The following is a 16,011-nucleotide window of genomic DNA, read 5'->3' as shown; positions in this document are numbered from 1 at the left end:
GAAGTAGTCGAGTCCGGACGTTGTACTGGCGACGGCGACGGCGACGGAGGGTGGCAGCAGGTGGTAGCACCGATGTTAGCCTAGCATCTGAACAATGAAAGGCCGCGGTCCGATGGCTGCGGTTGCGGTTGGGGACGACAGGTCCTCCTCGGCTGCGTGTCCGACTGGACGGACGGGGATGAGGACGGGCAGCAGGCGGTTCGTCGGGTGCTGGACATGGGATGACGATGACGGCCGGAGGAGTTGGAGGGGGCCCCAGAGATCGCTTCTGCCGGCAAGTTCAGCACGCAGTAGGCGCATTAAACTGGCGGACGGGGCTGTCAAGAAGAGGCGCTGCACAAATCGCCCAGGTTCCGTGTGGGTTCTGAACAGCAACAAAGGCGCCGGTTTGGGAGAAGCCTTTTTTTTTTTTTCTCTTCTCTTCTCTTTCCCTCGTCTCTTCCTGACGGGTGCCAGTACGTCTCGATCGTGTCAAGAGAGAAGTGGCCGAGGTGTCGACGATCGATCGAATCGACGGTTTGCGGTTGCAGGGGTCGGACGCAATGATGTGGGGAGCAGAGCAGCCGCTGAGCGCACCGCAGAGCAGGCCAGGAACCCAGCAACAATACGGCGTGCGGGAGGGCAAGCGGCGAGATCCCTACGACGCAGAACGCAGGTACGGGAAACGGCTGGTCTGGAAGAGAGAGCAGAGGTCGCAGCGAAACGAAGCACCGGGCAGTACTGGCAACACTGTCGGACGCACACACAGACACGGGTGTGGTTTACCGTATGGGATGGGAGCAACAGCAATGTCGCACGCGAGGCGGGTCTCTACAGGGGACGGATTTCGAGCAAAGATGAGTTGAAACACAGCACCAGCGAGTCAAGACGGTGGTGCAGCAGTGCTTTAGGGGAGACGGGAACTCAGTCATTCATCAGAGAGCAGACAGAAAAGACAATCCCAACCCGAGCGAGCAACCTGCATTGCCCATCAAATCGGTCGAGTTAGTCGAGTTACCGACTTCTGCGACTCAGCTCGGGGGCCCTGGGTTTGGGGGGTCCCGGGGGCCCAGAGGATACCAGGGTCAGCACGATCTGCACGGTCTGGAACCTGTCCAAACCCACCAGAACGATGCCCGTGGGGCCCGGCTCGGGCTCCTCACCGACCCTGACCACTGGGCGCCCGTGCTGCTGGTCCAGCTGCCAGTCCCGCCAGTCACCACCACCCACAGCCGAGCGGATATCAATCAGAAAAGTGGGAGCCAAGTGACGCTTTGGTTTGCTTGGGTCGCCCACCGTCTGCGACCACCAGAAGCTGACAGGCCCCTTCAATCAGCTTCAAGCACTGGCGCTCCACAGACCGTCGATCCTTGCCCCGAGCCTAGGTACTCCGGGCTTCGATGGATGGATGGATGGCTCTTGGCTCTAAGTTGATAGATAGCTTCATGGACAAGAACGGCCACCACCTGTACAAAAACGGACACGCGTGGCCTTTTTTTTTTTTCTCCCTCTTCTCATTTTCCGCTAGTTTATAAGATCCGAACAAATCTCGGGTTATACAGACTAGTTAGTATCTGCATCTCGTAATCATACCGACCGGCATCTGTTTCCCCCATGTCTCAACACTACAGCATATGCATATCATGCATAAGGATGCCCGAGGGAGCCATCCGCGAAACCAGGCCTTCAGAGCAAAGAGCGTAGGTTAAATAGGTAGCAGCGAACAGCCGACAGCAAGACCACAGCACAGCCAGATCAGAGACCGCTGGCATCGTGTTGGCCTCGTCTCTGCGGGAACATGACGTCCTCCTTCCAACACACATGTCGCAGGTTGCAAGCAAGTGCACGTGTTTTCGTGGAAAAGCTCGAACATGAACGATAACTAATCAGTCCACCTGTCCGCCACATCGTGGACCTAGGTCTAAACCTTAACAGCTTGGTTCTAAGCTATCTTGGACAGACGTTTTAGACTTCGTCAGCCATTGACGAAATACACATTCCCATCATGTGCTAGTTAGTGCCCCACGATTCATGGGTGCCGCGGTATCCTACCATTACCGTCCTGGGAGCTCTGGTGGTGGTCAGGACTCGGCCTCAGTGATCAATCTCACAAAGGTAGTTTGAGCGCCGACATTGCCGAAGGGGAAAACCCCAAACCCAAACACACAAGATAAAACGCAGGCATGCTCATTGTATTCGACGACATTCTTGCCAATGTATACCTCCGAGTGATGGCCGCTGCCACCAAAACCAGGGCTTGCTAGGCAAGTCGGGGTGGTCGGGTTTGGGGCTGCTGTCAAGATCCGTGAGATGTGGGCGCATTCCCGGCTTTTCGCCAAGATCGTTTACCCGGAACCGCACTAACGAAGAATCCCATGCTCCCCAGACGGCATTTTCAAAACTCCCATCTTCCCAGATCTCGAGCATGCCATCTTTACAAGGTTGCTTTGGTAGCCTTTCCAAAAAGGCTTGTCTTTGACATTTGGCGACCTTTCGTCGTCCGACGAATGAAGACGAGCATCTTTGCCTCCGTGCGCCCTGGAACTCCAGCCCAGTTCCGGGTTCCAGGTTAGGAGCCTGCTTGGTAACTCCAGCACTTGATCGACGATCTTCCGGTCTAGACCAATCCAAAGCTCACTTTACCGCAAGCCGCTAATTAGTTGCGAGCGTGGCACGACGCCCAGAAATCAGCTGAGTTGGCTAATGTGACAGCGATCATCGCTGTTGGCTGCGTTTCGGTTATGTCGTCTCGGCCTCGGGCTTGCTTGTCATTCCAGAACCCGTTCTACTGAACAATAGCGCCTGATAGCTGCTCCTTCGACGCGTGGTGACAAACGTGCATGTAACGTCGCAAGCGTCATTGCACTAAGCCGTACTCCGTGGTCTGCCATACATATATCGTGAAACAGAATGATAATCTGCCCTGACGAACAAATTGTCCACACCCATCTACAAATCCGCTCATCATCGTTATCATTCCCCCGCCCGATGTGTTTGCAAGCCAGCCTAAATTCAGATTCAACTTTGAACTTCGGCATCTTGTAGTAATAGGACTCAGAAGAGGCACCGGGAGACAGAGTGTCTCCACCTAGCACCGGCCACGATGGTTTGGCGTAGCGAGATCTATCCCAGATCTTCATTTGACGCCGTTGTAAACTACACAGATTGAGGTAGTCACTCGCACAATTTGCCAGTCTGTCGGGGAAGCGGTTTTTCTCTGATCCACACGTCGCATACTTGATCCAACCCTGTTATCGTATTGTCTCTGATGTGCGTAAGGGAAGTTAAGGCTGCCCAGATTTCTATCTTGGATTTGGCTCGAGGAGCGATAGTCTCAATACACTCTCGGATTCTATAGGGAACGACGAACTAGATCTGCCCCCACAGTTGAAGTCGGCCACGACCTTTAAAGGGCATCGCTATACTCTGCGTCATTGCTTCCTGACAACTTTACTAGCTTGCGTTAACAACAACATTATGAAAGATATGCAAACTGCAGACCCTCGAGCCTACATAATACTGGCCTCCCTTGGCTTGAATCACAGCTCGTAAAAAGGAAGTATAGCGCAAGCTCAGACTATTGAGCCGAAGGCAGTATATAGCGGTTCCGAGTAATCTCGCGATACTGCTTCGTTGAGATCAGCCTCATCATTTCTCACGTTCATAATGACCAATTGTCATGTTTCATTATGCCATGCCGTGCCGATGCGACTTCTCCCCCGCCAGCCAGATAAATTGAAATCACAAGTCACAAAACCTTTTGTTTGTACTCTTTCGCTCCCCACGCGGCGCAGGCCAAGTCGCTGTGCAGCGCCCGATTGTCTGCGTAGGTCGATCGCGAAGCACTGCATATAACCGAATTGAGAGGGTGCGTTTATTAATAGCAAGCTGCAGTCTCACACCCAGCAATCAAGCAGTCACCGTGTGCAGCCCTCTATCCAGCTATTCACTAGTGCTGATCCTCCCCACGTATAATACTACCATTCAGACCTGATCAATACTCTCTTGAGCCATCCAAGATTAATCAAACAGCTTATTGGGCCCCGATCAAGACAAGACACCTACCTGCCTGCGAACTCTCCGTTCGGACCTCTCCTTTGCACCAAGCGTCTCTCCCATGTTACGGGTGCTAAGTAGACCCGAGGAACGGGTTCGGGTGGATCTCAAAGTTTCTTAACGCCAAGGTCCCTGACCATCGTTTGGCGTCGTATGACACCGCTGCAGCTGCCGGAGATGTGAAGCTTTCGAGCGCAGCAGAATGCGCCTTGACAACCCCTGTTCTGGCGGTTGCAATGCAGACTTTTGGAACTTTCGGCCCCCATCACATTTGCAGCAGGGAGGAGTCAGGGGGGCAGTTGGCACTTTGGGAGGGGCCAAAAAGCACACAGGCACCAGGCGAGCCAATCAAGACCCCGACTTCATGTCAACGACCTGCAGCTCACGGGCGCTCGCGTATCGCTGGGTGATTGGCTGTTCCAACACCTGCCCTGCGATCGTCAGCCCAATCCGCTGTCGCCATCACAATGTGCCCAGCAATGTGGGTGAGCGGAAGCGCCCAGTAGCAACACTTGGTGCCGGCGCTTACGGCCATGCGTGCGACCCTGCCGGCCGGCCTCTGATTGGGGCCTCTCACCATGCGACCCTGGTGATTGAGCCTGCACTCCCGCCCCTCGGGGGGTTCGTCTCGTTCGCTGCCGCTGGCCTGCTTGGTCGTCTCTTAAAGAAATGGCTGGCCGGCCCATTGTGCCCGCCCTCTGCACGTCTTCTTCCTTTTGAAAGCGAACGTTGAGATCGATGCGAGAGGCCTCAGAAAGGTGTTGCGACTATAGTCCGATGTGAAGGTATAACAACACCTGGCTGGCAGACAGCGACAATATAGTACACGCACCCTCACCTCGCAGCAAGGGCGGATTAGAGCAAACCTTCTCTCCCCACTCGATCAAAGAGCTGGTGCCGTTGCCCGAAGGCACAGCCGAAACCACTCAGATCAGGAATTCGACCTAGGCTGGCCAGGCCATTTTTCACGACCATGAAGTACAGAATCTTGCACCGCGAGTGGCGGTCTATCCGGGCGATGTGGTTTACGATGATAGCAGAGCTGGCCGGAACCGTCGCGGTATTGGTGCTCTTTGGCATCGCACAGCCCGACCTCTATCGCACGCAGCTCTGGCGCGCCGGCAATGACTTGGGGTTCAACTCGAGCCCGAACATCATCCTATACGCCTACGCCAACCACAGACCCTTGCCGAACATCCCTTTCGTCTGGACCTTGACGTGAGTCCCAACTCGCTCCTGTCTCAGTTATACCACGGTATTATTAACACGGGTGCACACAGCTTGACCAACTTCAATGTGGCCATATCCGTCATCAGCTTGTTCTTCCTCCTTGCGAAGATGATTGCAGTCATCATGCACGTGTGGTTTCCCCTAGTGGCGCTTTTCTTCAACGTCGCCCTCGCGGCCCTCTACACCACCAGCGTATACGGGCAGATGGGCCCCGACTATGCGGACCCGAACCACCCCAGCCCCATAGCGTGGTACATCGCAAAGCCGTGCACCGTCGCCGCAAACCAGAGCGTCCAGAAGTCCTGCAGAACGGCCAAAGGAACGTATGCAGTGACCGTTCTCATGCTGTAGGTCCTGTTCAGCCTTTCCCTGGCGGCCCGTCTCGCCTTGTCGGTGATCGTGATGTACTAATGTGTTTTCGCAATAGTGTCGTATATCTCGTGAATCTCGGCCTCAACATCTGGGCTCTGCTACCGACCGAGGCCGACAAGAGAGGCACGGACGTCGACTCGGACGAGGAGACAAACTCGCCGTCGAGCCTGAAGAGGAACGACAAGTGGGAGATGCATGGCATTCCGCAAACGCCGAGGACGGCAACGGTGCCATATACTCCACGCACCATGGCCTTCAACACGCTTGACAGAAAACTGCCCCTCAGGTCGCAGCAGTACGCATGAACACGGTCATATTTATTCTATCAGAAGCAGGAGTGGTTTAACAGCAGGGGTGCGCCATACAAAGCGCTTGTCTCTAAGTGCTTGAGCACGCTGAAGTCAGCTATGGGTATAAGGAGAGTCAGAGTAATTTTCATGGCATTGGGTTATTTCGCCAACGGGTACATTCTCATGTTGTATATATCAGGTCTTGGGAATCGATGTTAGGCAGGCAACGATTGAACCGCGCGGTATCGAAGGACAGCCTTGTACAATACGATACCCAATAGGCTCATTAACGGGCCCAAATGCGAGTATTTTCGAACCAACTCACGTAAAACGCATCTTGTACACTCAGACTGCGAAATATAAATATTATGGATGTTGTATTGCAGTGTATGTCGTCAAGCCACCCGACATGCATACCTACACTAGCAAGCTCAAGATTACAGCCGAGCTATCAGCGACACCAACCTCTACAATCCCGTCAGTGATGGGTACTTTCTCGCCAATCGTGACGTTGGTCAACCGCACAGGCCGTCCAGCATCCAGCTCGTAGTTATAACTCCAGCCGTCCCAGGTGACACCGCTGATTGCATCGCTGCCGTTGGCGTAAAGCCGCTGAACACTGGCCTCTCCCGTCAGGTTCCCAACGCTGAAGCTGTATGTCCTCAGTGGCCTGGCCGCGGGGTTCAAGCCGGGACCTGTTCCGTTAAGGGTGTAGTTGTACTCATTCATGTTGATGACCATAATTCGACTGAGCACGCCATCCACGTACGACAAGTAAGCCGCCTCGTGGTCGCCACCGCCCGTGTCAAAGTTCGCAACACGAACCGGCTGGACGTTCAGATTGCCAAGGAAAGCAGCCACTGCGATGTTACCGTAGTACGGTGCTTTGGTGCCGATCGAAGTCGAATTCGTAGTGATGGGCTGCCAGGACTGATACCTGTAGTTGGTGCCCATGTGCATGTGGACACGCTGGATGTTGACAGATGCACTGTATAGCATGAAATCAACGACCCAAAGAGCGGCGCCAAAAGTGTTCGAAAGGCCTGGCCGGCCCTGATTATATAGCGAATTGGTCTCACCGAAAATGTGAGGTACGCCTGGTTTGATGGCATTGTATTCTGTTACGTGGGCATCTACACTTTGCTTCGTACGCGTGTGATTCATCAAGGTGCCTTGCAGGGTGACCCCAAGAGAGGTTGCTCCGCTAATATAGCTGGAAAGCTGTAAGCCGATGTTCTAAACACATTTGTTCAGGGGTCTCTAGACGCACTTATGAGATGAGAAGTATTTGATGTTTCCATCGGTGGAAAGGCCATCGGACCAAGCCAGCGGAGCCTTGAGATGATTGTTCGTCCCAGCAAAGGATGGTGCAAGATACTCGTATGTGTCGTTCCCAAGGAGGTCTGGACACGACTCTTTGAGAAGATCCTTGATTGTCCGAGTGCCCTTTAACCACTCATTGACAAAGTCTGATTCGTTGTAGTTGGCAGGTCGAACAGGACCCTGAGCGCTGGTCGCGAATAGGTCAGGCTCATTGCCGTACTCCCAGGCATACAAGTTACCGTTACTCAATGCCTTGCAGGCCAGAGGGACTGTCTGGTTCAAAGTTTCCAACACCCTGCCGTCGCTGTTTCCGCCCAGATTGAAGCCATGAGAGAATTTGACCTTGGGCCACGTATTGTAAGCTTCGAAGAAGGTAGGCCCTATTGTAATAGTCGTCGGGTAGTCGGAAGATCTACTAGTATTGAAAATCCCTCGAAGAGGTAGGCTCTCATTGGCATCATAGATGGCATAGTCCTGCGTATTTCCTCCTACCCGTATATACGGGTTACTTCCTTGTAGATATCCAAGGTTATTGAGCAGCGTGCTGGAGAAGCCATTTGGACTGGCCTTGGTGCCTGAGAATATTCAGCACGCTTTCTCTTTCGCCAAAAACATGTAGGTCTTACCTGCGAAGTCTGGAAAAGAGGAGAACTCGATCGAGTAGCTTACAAAGCTTTCTAGAGGCGCGCCGGTAGTGATCTCGTCGATGGCGATGCTGGACGAGAGTCTGTGAAGCTGCCCGGACACCAGTCGAGCCCACACAACCAGGGAAAAGTGATTCCGCATCGCGACCTGCTCTCAATAATCTCTGTTCAACTATAGGAATCGATTTCGTTCCGCCGCACACAAAGTGTTGATTGAGAGTGGGTGCAAGCGTTAAAAGTGGCAGCACAGTCAGAAGCCTACTTCAGAAAGGCACTGGCATTTTCCCCACAGGCATGTAAACTCTCAGTCACATCGTGAGCAGCAAATGATCCTCGGGATGTTGATGATGGCAGGTGCAACCGGACTACTAAAATGTGCATGGTCTTGCGCACCACCACTTCCCGCACGGGTCCCGGGTTGTCTCTGGGGGCGAATGGACGGATAATATATCCCACACATCGACGGCCCCAATGACGAGCCAATCCTGCGGCAGGGTTGAGAAGTTAGATCCCAGATTTACCCAGATGCCCAAAAGAGGAGGTGAGGAGGCCTTGCTCTGCCTGGGTTGGCTCGATTGGTGCGGCATTGCCAAATGCGGGGGCTGTGAGCTGGTGCAATTCATGCGTTGTCGTCCCTGCTGCTCTCGATTTTCCTCTGAGGCGTCTCTCATGCTCAACGTATTCGAATATCTAGGTAGTCATCACTCTTTCATGAATGAAGCGCCGGTCTGATTTCTTTGATGGTTATTTGGACTATAGGGAAGAATGCGTATTCGGTGCGCCACTTGAAGCCCCAAGGACATCTCTCGGAAGCCGAAATATTGTGTTTTTTGTTCCTCAGATCCCCGGTCAAGTAGACTCAAAAAGCGCAGAACTATTTTCTCCTTCTTTGCTGGATGGCCTGTTCTCGACGTAGTTTACATGTTGGTCCATCGAGAAGGATGGGGCTTGGATACGTGGTATACCGAGCATTTACTTGTGGATCAAGTTGCTGCAGTATGCATTTCTTGGCAGCCTTCCAAATAACAAGCCGCAGTCCTTATGATCACTGAGACTATTAACCACCACTTCCCACCCACCAGACTTTACTATCCAGTCTCGATGCGAATCGTAAGTTGTCTCTTTCCCCGGTCCTTTCTCCCTTTTGTTATCTTTCGTTTCCACACAAGATGGCGACTTCTTTCGACTTCATTGTCAAGCACTCCTACGGATACGGTGAATGCGCTTCTCTTACACTTCGCCAACGCCAAGCTGGACATTGAACCGCTTGCTGATGGTTGCCTTGGCTGGAACAAGACTAGGCGATTTGTTTTCACCGCATCTAACCTCAGCATTGCGGTCAGGAATGGCGAGATCAACAAAGGGGGTTCTCTCACCCCTCTCCCCTTTCTTCTACGTTTGAGCGCGTGAGGTGAGTGCAGAAATGTCTAGAAACACATCGCAACGCAGGGTTCGAAGACGACTATGCTACTTGGGGTAGATACCTTTGCTGGAATTAGTCTCCTCTCATGGCGGTTTGGGCTCTTTTGCGACGATATACGGCCACAAAACACGCTTCAAGATACCAGGACAATGCGCATCGCAAGGAGGGTTAACATCGAACTTATAAATGCGATGCCGGCTCAGTCCACCTCTGTTGTGCCTTCTTGATGCTAATACTGAAGGGCAGTCAACTCAATATGTTTTTGGCAGAGAATCTGAGGCAAATGAACCACATACTGCCGACTCGTTTTGTAAGCGATTAGATAAGAAGTATACTGTACTGTACGCAGTCTTATATTGAGTCTCGGAGTAGCACTTTTTTCGATGGAGACCCTTGATTGCCGTTTCCGGCAGCTGGACCCTGGGACGGGACGCGGCCGGTGATGGGTGGACCTGCCTGTTCGCAAGAGTAAGTCTCTCGAGATTCTAAGACTCAGATCCAAGCTCCGCTACGCCCGAGATCGCTGCTCCTCTCCCGTGAAGCAGTCCACGGCCCTGGTGAACTGTGCGAGAATATGTAATCTGGGCTGAGAGTCCCAGCATGGACCTGCTCTATACGGCAAAGCTACCCCACACTAGCGGCACCACCAAGCTCCAACGATGAGGGGCCAGTAGGAGCCTCGGGGCTTTGAGGGGGCTTGAGGGGGGCCTGGAGGGGCAGCTTCAGCAGATGGCGTCTAGGGATCACGCCGACGTCACCGTTAGTCCCGAAGGTTTATCGGCACCCATGCAGATAGCGCCCCGGTATCTGCAGACTGTAGGCGAAGCTGTTCGGAGAGCATCCCCAAGCCCGCAGCCAGTAGCAAACCATCAGTCAAGCAATTGACCATCCCTTCCGAGGCTATCAGTCAGTCCGATTCAGTCCTTTTCCTCCCGGGCAGTCCTCACCTTCCGGCCCTCCACTAAAAGGCCCAGTTCCCACCTTTTAATACCTACTCGCCTCCGGTTCCCACTCCAATTGCGTGTGTGTACCATGAGTCTACTGCGCAGTCTACAAAGAAGCGTCGCGTCCAACGCAAGATATCCCTCCACCAAGAGTTGCTTCCAGAGAACAACGTTGCCTCTTTTAACAAACCGAAAAGCTTCCAACATGGCTCCAGTACCCAAGGTAAGCAGCCGACTCCACGGGCCTGATCTGGCTGTGACCGAGCTGGATGGAGCTGACCCTCTCTGCTGTAGCTCAAGGATCCCTCCCTCTTCAAGACCGATGTCGCCTATGTAAACGGCGAATGGGTCAAGGCCGCCTCGGGCAAGACCTTTGAGGTTCATGACCCCTCAACGGGCAAGGTCATCGGCACCTCCCCCGAATTCGACACCAAGGACACCGAGAAGGCAATTGCTGCCGCCGCCGAGGCTTTCAAGTCCTTCCGCAACACAACCGGCCGCGAGCGGGCCAAGCTTCTCCGGAAATGGTACGACCTAATGGTCGAGAACGCGGAGGACCTGGCAACACTGATCACCTGGGAGAACGGCAAGCCGCTTGCAGATGCCAAGGGCGAGGTTAGCTATGCAGCCAACTTCTTTGAATGGTTCAGCGAGGAGGCCCCGCGGGCCTACGGCGACACGATCCCTGCGACCGTGCCTGGAAACCGCGTCGTCACTCTCAAGCAGCCCGTCGGTGTGTGCGGGTTGATCACCCCGTGGAACTTCCCCGCTGCCATGATCACGCGGAAGATCGGTCCTGCCCTGGCAGCAGGCTGTACCACGGTGTGCAAATCCCCCGGCGAGACTCCCTTCACCAGTTTGGCGCTGGCCGAGCTCGCTCACCGGGCTGGAGTCCCCAAGGGTGTTGTCAACGTCATATCTGCGATGAAGAACACCGTCGAGGTCGGTGAAGTCTTGACCACACACCCCACGATACAGAAGGTATCCTTCACGGGCTCCACGGGCGTTGGTAAGCTTCTCATGAAGCAGGCCTCTTCGACGTTGAAGATCCTGTCCATGGAGCTGGGCGGCAACGCGCCCTTCATTGTTTTCGATGATGCGGATGTAGACGCCGCAGTTGCAGGCGCCATCGCATCCAAATTCCGCTCCTCTGGCCAGACATGCGTCTGTGCGAACCGAATCTACGTCCAGAAGGGCATCTACGACGAGTTTGCCAAGAAGTTCGCCGAGAAGGTCAAGGGCTTCAAGGTTGGCAACGGCTTCGATGAGGGTATTACTCACGGGCCCCTGATCCACGACCGTGCCGTCAGCAAGGTCGAGGCTCACATCAAAGACGCCGAGAAGAAGGGCGGAACCGTCATCGTCGGTGGTCAGCCGCTGCCTGACTTGGGTGCCAACTTCTACCAGCCTACCGTCATTACAGGTATGACCAAGGAGATGGCCATCTCGACCGAGGAGACGTTCGGCCCTGTCGCGGGTCTGTTCCCGTTCGCCACCGAGAAGGAGGTCGTCGAGTTGGCAAACGCCGCCGAAGTTGGCTTGGCTGGCTACTTCTTCTCGAAGGATATTGAGCGTGTCACACGCGTCGCCGAAGCGTTGGAGGTGGGAATGGTTGGTGTCAACACTGGCATTATCTCCGACCCTGCCTCGCCGTTTGGTGGTGTGAAGCAGTCTGGTTTCGGACGCGAGGGATCCAAGTACGGTATTGAGGAGTACCAGCATATCAAGATGATCACGTATGGCGGTATGGGCAAGCCGCTCCAGGAGTAACGGCGGGGTCCACAGCCAATATTTATGGAGTACGTTGAGGAAGTGATGGAATTTGATACCTAGCATGTGTTGTATATTTACCTGGAGTTATTGCTCTGCATCAATGATTATGATTGCGCAAGAATGCTCTGCCATACCCAATCCCATGATACGCTTAGCCGCTCTAGAGCCGGGACATCTCTCTCTGATCACCAGTTTAATGTGAGCATCTACAACCGCACTGCAACCACTTCGGCGCATGTGACTTCGATAACCGCTGTAGTACATGCCCGCAACGGCAACTGCCACCCACGGCCCGCGATTTGCATCCTTGGGCGCGAAACAATTGCGAATCGGGGATAACTTCTTAATTTATAACATGCGAACACGTACCCTCAGCACTGATGTCCCGCTTCTTCAATGGCGTTTCTTGTGGGAAGAGTGAGGGAGGTACTGACTGTCATGTAAAAGGGGTGGCAGCATTACCTAAGCCGCCTTTTCTGTAGGGGGAGCTCGGGCCATTGGTCCCAGCCTGGGGGCCCACTCCGATTTTCAGCATCGCGAAATTTCCCATCTCTCGGGGCCAGTTCACGAGTTCAACAGCTCCCACGCCAATCGCCCCAATGATCCGGAACCCGATACATTCCACCCTCGGCCGGGGCAGGCCAGAGCTCACGCGTCTGAGCGAGGGTATTGCCGCATCCCTCCGCCAGTTCTCCATCGCACAGGCCCGCTGCGATGACAAGCCATCACGGCCGAGCGGTCGCCAGCGGTCCGCCGCCGCCGCCAGCGAGCTCGTTGCGATGAACGAGGACAGAAAGCCTGCGAGGGGTGCCGCGCCCCAGGCCGCCCGCGCCAGCGCCAGCAGACCAGCCGCCGCCACTCGAGCCCCCGAAATGCCCAAGGTCATCACCATCGCCAACCTACGCGGCGGTGGTCTACGAGGCGGGATCCAAGGCCGTTTCGCCGGTCCTAACAAGGCCCAGGGCCCCGGTGGCTCAGCAGCCTCATCTGGTGCAGTCATTCGCGGCGGTTTCCGTGGACGGGGGCGTGGGGGTGCTTTCCGAGGCGGCGCAGCCGGCGGACGAGGTGGTGCAGTAGGCGGCCGGGGCGGTGCAGGAGGCTACCGAGGTGGTGCAGGAGGCTACCGAGGTGGCCGCGGTCGTGGCCTTCGCAGAGGACGCGGTGACGATCGACCGATGAGGGGACCGCGGAGGACTCAAGAGGAGAAAGAAGACGACCAAGAATACCAGCGTTTCAAGAACATGGGGGAGGAGGACCCTGAAGTTTCTGCCTACGTCGAGAAGGTCGAATGTGGAGTTGTCCATACGTACACTCCGATGGCCCCAAAGGAGCTGCTTGCTGATCTCGCCGCCTACTCTCCTGCGGTTGCCTCCAGCGCGCCCATCTCGCAGACCGCCACTACCCTCTTCCAGGCGAGAATGCTTGGTGGTGGAAAGCCATACCACCCCGACGAGTACACGCACCCTCGAGATGCGAAGAAGCTGTACACCGAGGGCGAAGGCATCTTCTTCCCCAGTCCTGAAGCAAAGGCATGGACCGAGAAGGCTGGGAACTTCAACTTCAAAGCACCGCCTCAGGAGACAACTTCAGCTGTCCTGAACGTGGCGCTACAGGGCAAGTACGAGGGCCCCAAGTTTGCCCCATCTACAGATGCTTTTGGTACAATCCAGAGCTACGTCAAGAGGGACGGCACATGGAATATGGTTGCCGAGAGGGGCATCGAGGCCAAGGTCAGGAGTCTCTTGGTTGCGGCGCCCAAGGGCGGCGCTCCCAAGCCGAAGGGCAAGAAGGCTTGAGGAGTGGGTTCAGAGGGACGACATGTGAAATAGAGAGCAATGGGCCATCTTGTAGCATCATGCAAAACGCTGTACCAACAAACCCTGTCTAGACTAGTGTACATATAAACAAGCACGACTTTATTCGCACAACTTTCATCCTTTCCACCAGAGTTCCCCGAACTAGACTGGCCCACGACGGAAGGGTAGGCAGATCGACTTCCTATTTTCCCTCCGCAGCCTTCAAAGCATCCTTTTCGGCAGCATCGATCTCGGCGATCTTGGCCTTGATCACCTTGTCCAGCTCCGTGTTGGCGCGCTTCTGAAGGTCCGGCACGATCAGGCCGTCCTTCTTCCAGGTGGCGTGCAGCTTGTCGCGCTTCTGGCGGATCTGGCGGACGCGCTCGCGCCAGTCGTGGCACACGGCCTTGGCGCGCTTGGCCACGTCCTCGCGCTTCTCGAGCTCCATCTTGAGCACGAGCTCGAGCTCGTTGTCCGGGTCGCGCTGGGGCTGCTGGTTGAAGTCGCGCGAGGCCTGGATGGCGCTCATGACGGGCTTGACGTAGGCCTCCTCGTGCACCAGGATGCTGATGGTCCGCCCGCCCTTGGGCACCACCTGCGCCAGCTCGCGCAGCGGGTACGTCGCGCCCTCCTTGCGGTCCGGCTGCACCCGCAGCGCCCCGATGGCGTCCGGGTTGAACCGCCCGCCCGCCTTGAGCTTCTTGAGCGCGTCCAGCGCCGACTCGGAGCCCTTGGCCAGCCGCGACCGCACGTCGGCGAAGTCGAGCGGGTCCTCGGCCGAGGGCGTCGGGTGTTGGGACGCCGCCGGCGACGAGGAGGCGTCGGCTGTGGCTTCGGTGTCCTTATTGGACCGGCCCTTTTCGGCTCGCTTTTCTTTGGCATTGCTCGGGGCCTTCTCCTCCTCGCGCGCCTTTCCTCTCCCCTTCTTCAAGTAGGCCGGTGTCGTGTGGAAGGGCCTGGGGGCGAAGCTCCAATGGCTGGAGCAGCCCATCGAGGCGCTCAGGGCGGCGGCCGGTCGTGTGACATTCTGAGGGCTGCTAGGCGGTCAGTATGCGAACTTGTTGGATCAATCGGTGGCCAATTGGATTGTCCCACCTTGCTACCAGCTTGTATAGAGCTTTGCTCTGCCGTAGGACAGTTGTAGAAGTCGTTGCACCCCTCATGGTTGCGGCGTTCAGTTTGTGAATCTGGCAGACTCCACGGAGCTACTTTAGGTACAAGATCAAAGTGGGTTAGTATGACCCGTAGCTATAATATTCCTCCCTGGTCTTAGAAGCTTTTCAGCCACAACCATCAACTTGCGCTGGTGGCTCAGTAGAGACAAAGACGAGAAGAGCGACCACGACGCGGATCACGGACAAAAAATCAAGCGTCGATGTGAGCGATAACGATCAGAACAGGAAGGGGAGTTACGATGTGAGTGGTACCTTGTTTTTCACCCGAGGTACCTATCGCAATCCGGAGCCGGGTTTAGAGCCTAAACTTTTTACTCCGCCAAGCTGTACTACTAATATATAAGCTGATTACGCGAAATTTTCTCATCAACAAGTCAATTGGCCCAGCGGTTAAGGCATCTGCTTTACAAAATCAACTGTAACCGCAGAGGATCGCAGGTTCGATCCCTGCATTGACTATCATTCTTTTTGACCGTCATGAATATTTTGGTTGCTATCCGGCAAATTTTCCATTCGACACTCCAAGCATTCTTTTTAGTTGGCGTCTGTTGGCGACCCATTGTGCGTTGGCAGGGGAAGAAAATGTAGAAACAAACTCTGGAATACGGTGTCTCTTTGTCTTCCTAAAAATGAAGGTCACCGTGATAGCACAGCTCTTTACTGTTTCTAGCGGCGCAGGTCCAGTTTTATCACGTCACGAGAAGCCGGTGTTAATGATCAAGTGATACTATATTAGACTCTAGAAGTGTGGTTCTGGCTGTGACCTGACGCACGGCTCAGTGGAATATTGCGTATAGTACCATTCTTGGACCTCACACCTCCTCTGACCAAAGTGCACCAGGATAATGGGTGGCTCATAGAGAGCATCAATCCTTGAGCTTCGCATCCGCCTCTGGATGCCATGCAAAGCTGCGGACTCACAGAGCCGTTCCAAGTCTGTCTAGGAGACAGACGATGCATGCAGACCTAGGGGGACGACATCGAAAGCGGGGAATGACGCACCGAC

The 16,011-nt window shown here is 54.9% G+C and overlaps 5 protein-coding genes across 5 annotated transcripts; 3 read left to right on the top strand and 2 right to left on the bottom strand.

The window, feature by feature from the left end:
* Positions 1-5,008: 5,008 nt before the first annotated feature.
* On the top strand, positions 5,009-5,942 carry JN550_003917 (uncharacterized protein; the record flags this gene model as incomplete). Its single annotated transcript, XM_049315374.1, has 3 exons — positions 5,009-5,253; positions 5,316-5,612; positions 5,693-5,942. 3 exons carry the CDS (start codon positions 5,009-5,011, stop codon positions 5,940-5,942), a joined length of 792 nt encoding a protein of 263 aa, XP_049173939.1.
* Positions 5,943-6,344: 402 nt separating this feature from the next.
* JN550_003916 (uncharacterized protein) lies at positions 6,345-8,036 on the bottom strand (the record flags this gene model as incomplete). The annotated part of the gene is made up of 3 exons (XM_049315373.1): positions 6,345-7,140; positions 7,198-7,825; positions 7,877-8,036. The coding sequence occupies 3 exons, from the start codon at positions 8,034-8,036 to the stop codon at positions 6,345-6,347; spliced, it is 1,584 nt and encodes a 527-aa protein (XP_049173938.1).
* Positions 8,037-10,466: 2,430 nt separating this feature from the next.
* Positions 10,467-12,031, top strand: JN550_003915 (uncharacterized protein; the record flags this gene model as incomplete). The annotated part of the gene is made up of 2 exons (XM_049315372.1): positions 10,467-10,484; positions 10,556-12,031. The coding sequence occupies 2 exons, from the start codon at positions 10,467-10,469 to the stop codon at positions 12,029-12,031; spliced, it is 1,494 nt and encodes a 497-aa protein (XP_049173937.1).
* A 602-nt stretch (positions 12,032-12,633) lies between these two features.
* On the top strand, positions 12,634-13,830 carry JN550_003914 (uncharacterized protein; the record flags this gene model as incomplete). Its single annotated transcript, XM_049315371.1, has 1 exon — positions 12,634-13,830. The coding sequence occupies one exon, from the start codon at positions 12,634-12,636 to the stop codon at positions 13,828-13,830; it is 1,197 nt and encodes a 398-aa protein (XP_049173936.1).
* Positions 13,831-14,032: 202 nt separating this feature from the next.
* JN550_003913 (uncharacterized protein) lies at positions 14,033-14,993 on the bottom strand (the record flags this gene model as incomplete). Its single annotated transcript, XM_049315370.1, has 2 exons — positions 14,033-14,864; positions 14,926-14,993. 2 exons carry the CDS (start codon positions 14,991-14,993, stop codon positions 14,033-14,035), a joined length of 900 nt encoding a protein of 299 aa, XP_049173935.1.
* Positions 14,994-16,011: the final 1,018 nt, after the last annotated feature.

This window comes from Neoarthrinium moseri (genome assembly GCF_022829205.1).
Source record: "Neoarthrinium moseri strain CBS 164.80 chromosome Unknown scaffold10_Wmoseri_CBS_16480, whole genome shotgun sequence".
NCBI classification, from domain to species: Eukaryota; Fungi; Ascomycota; class Sordariomycetes; order Amphisphaeriales; family Apiosporaceae; genus Neoarthrinium; species Neoarthrinium moseri.
The sequence above is the reverse complement of the archived record's forward strand: the minus strand, read 5'-3'. Positions and strand labels throughout refer to the sequence as shown.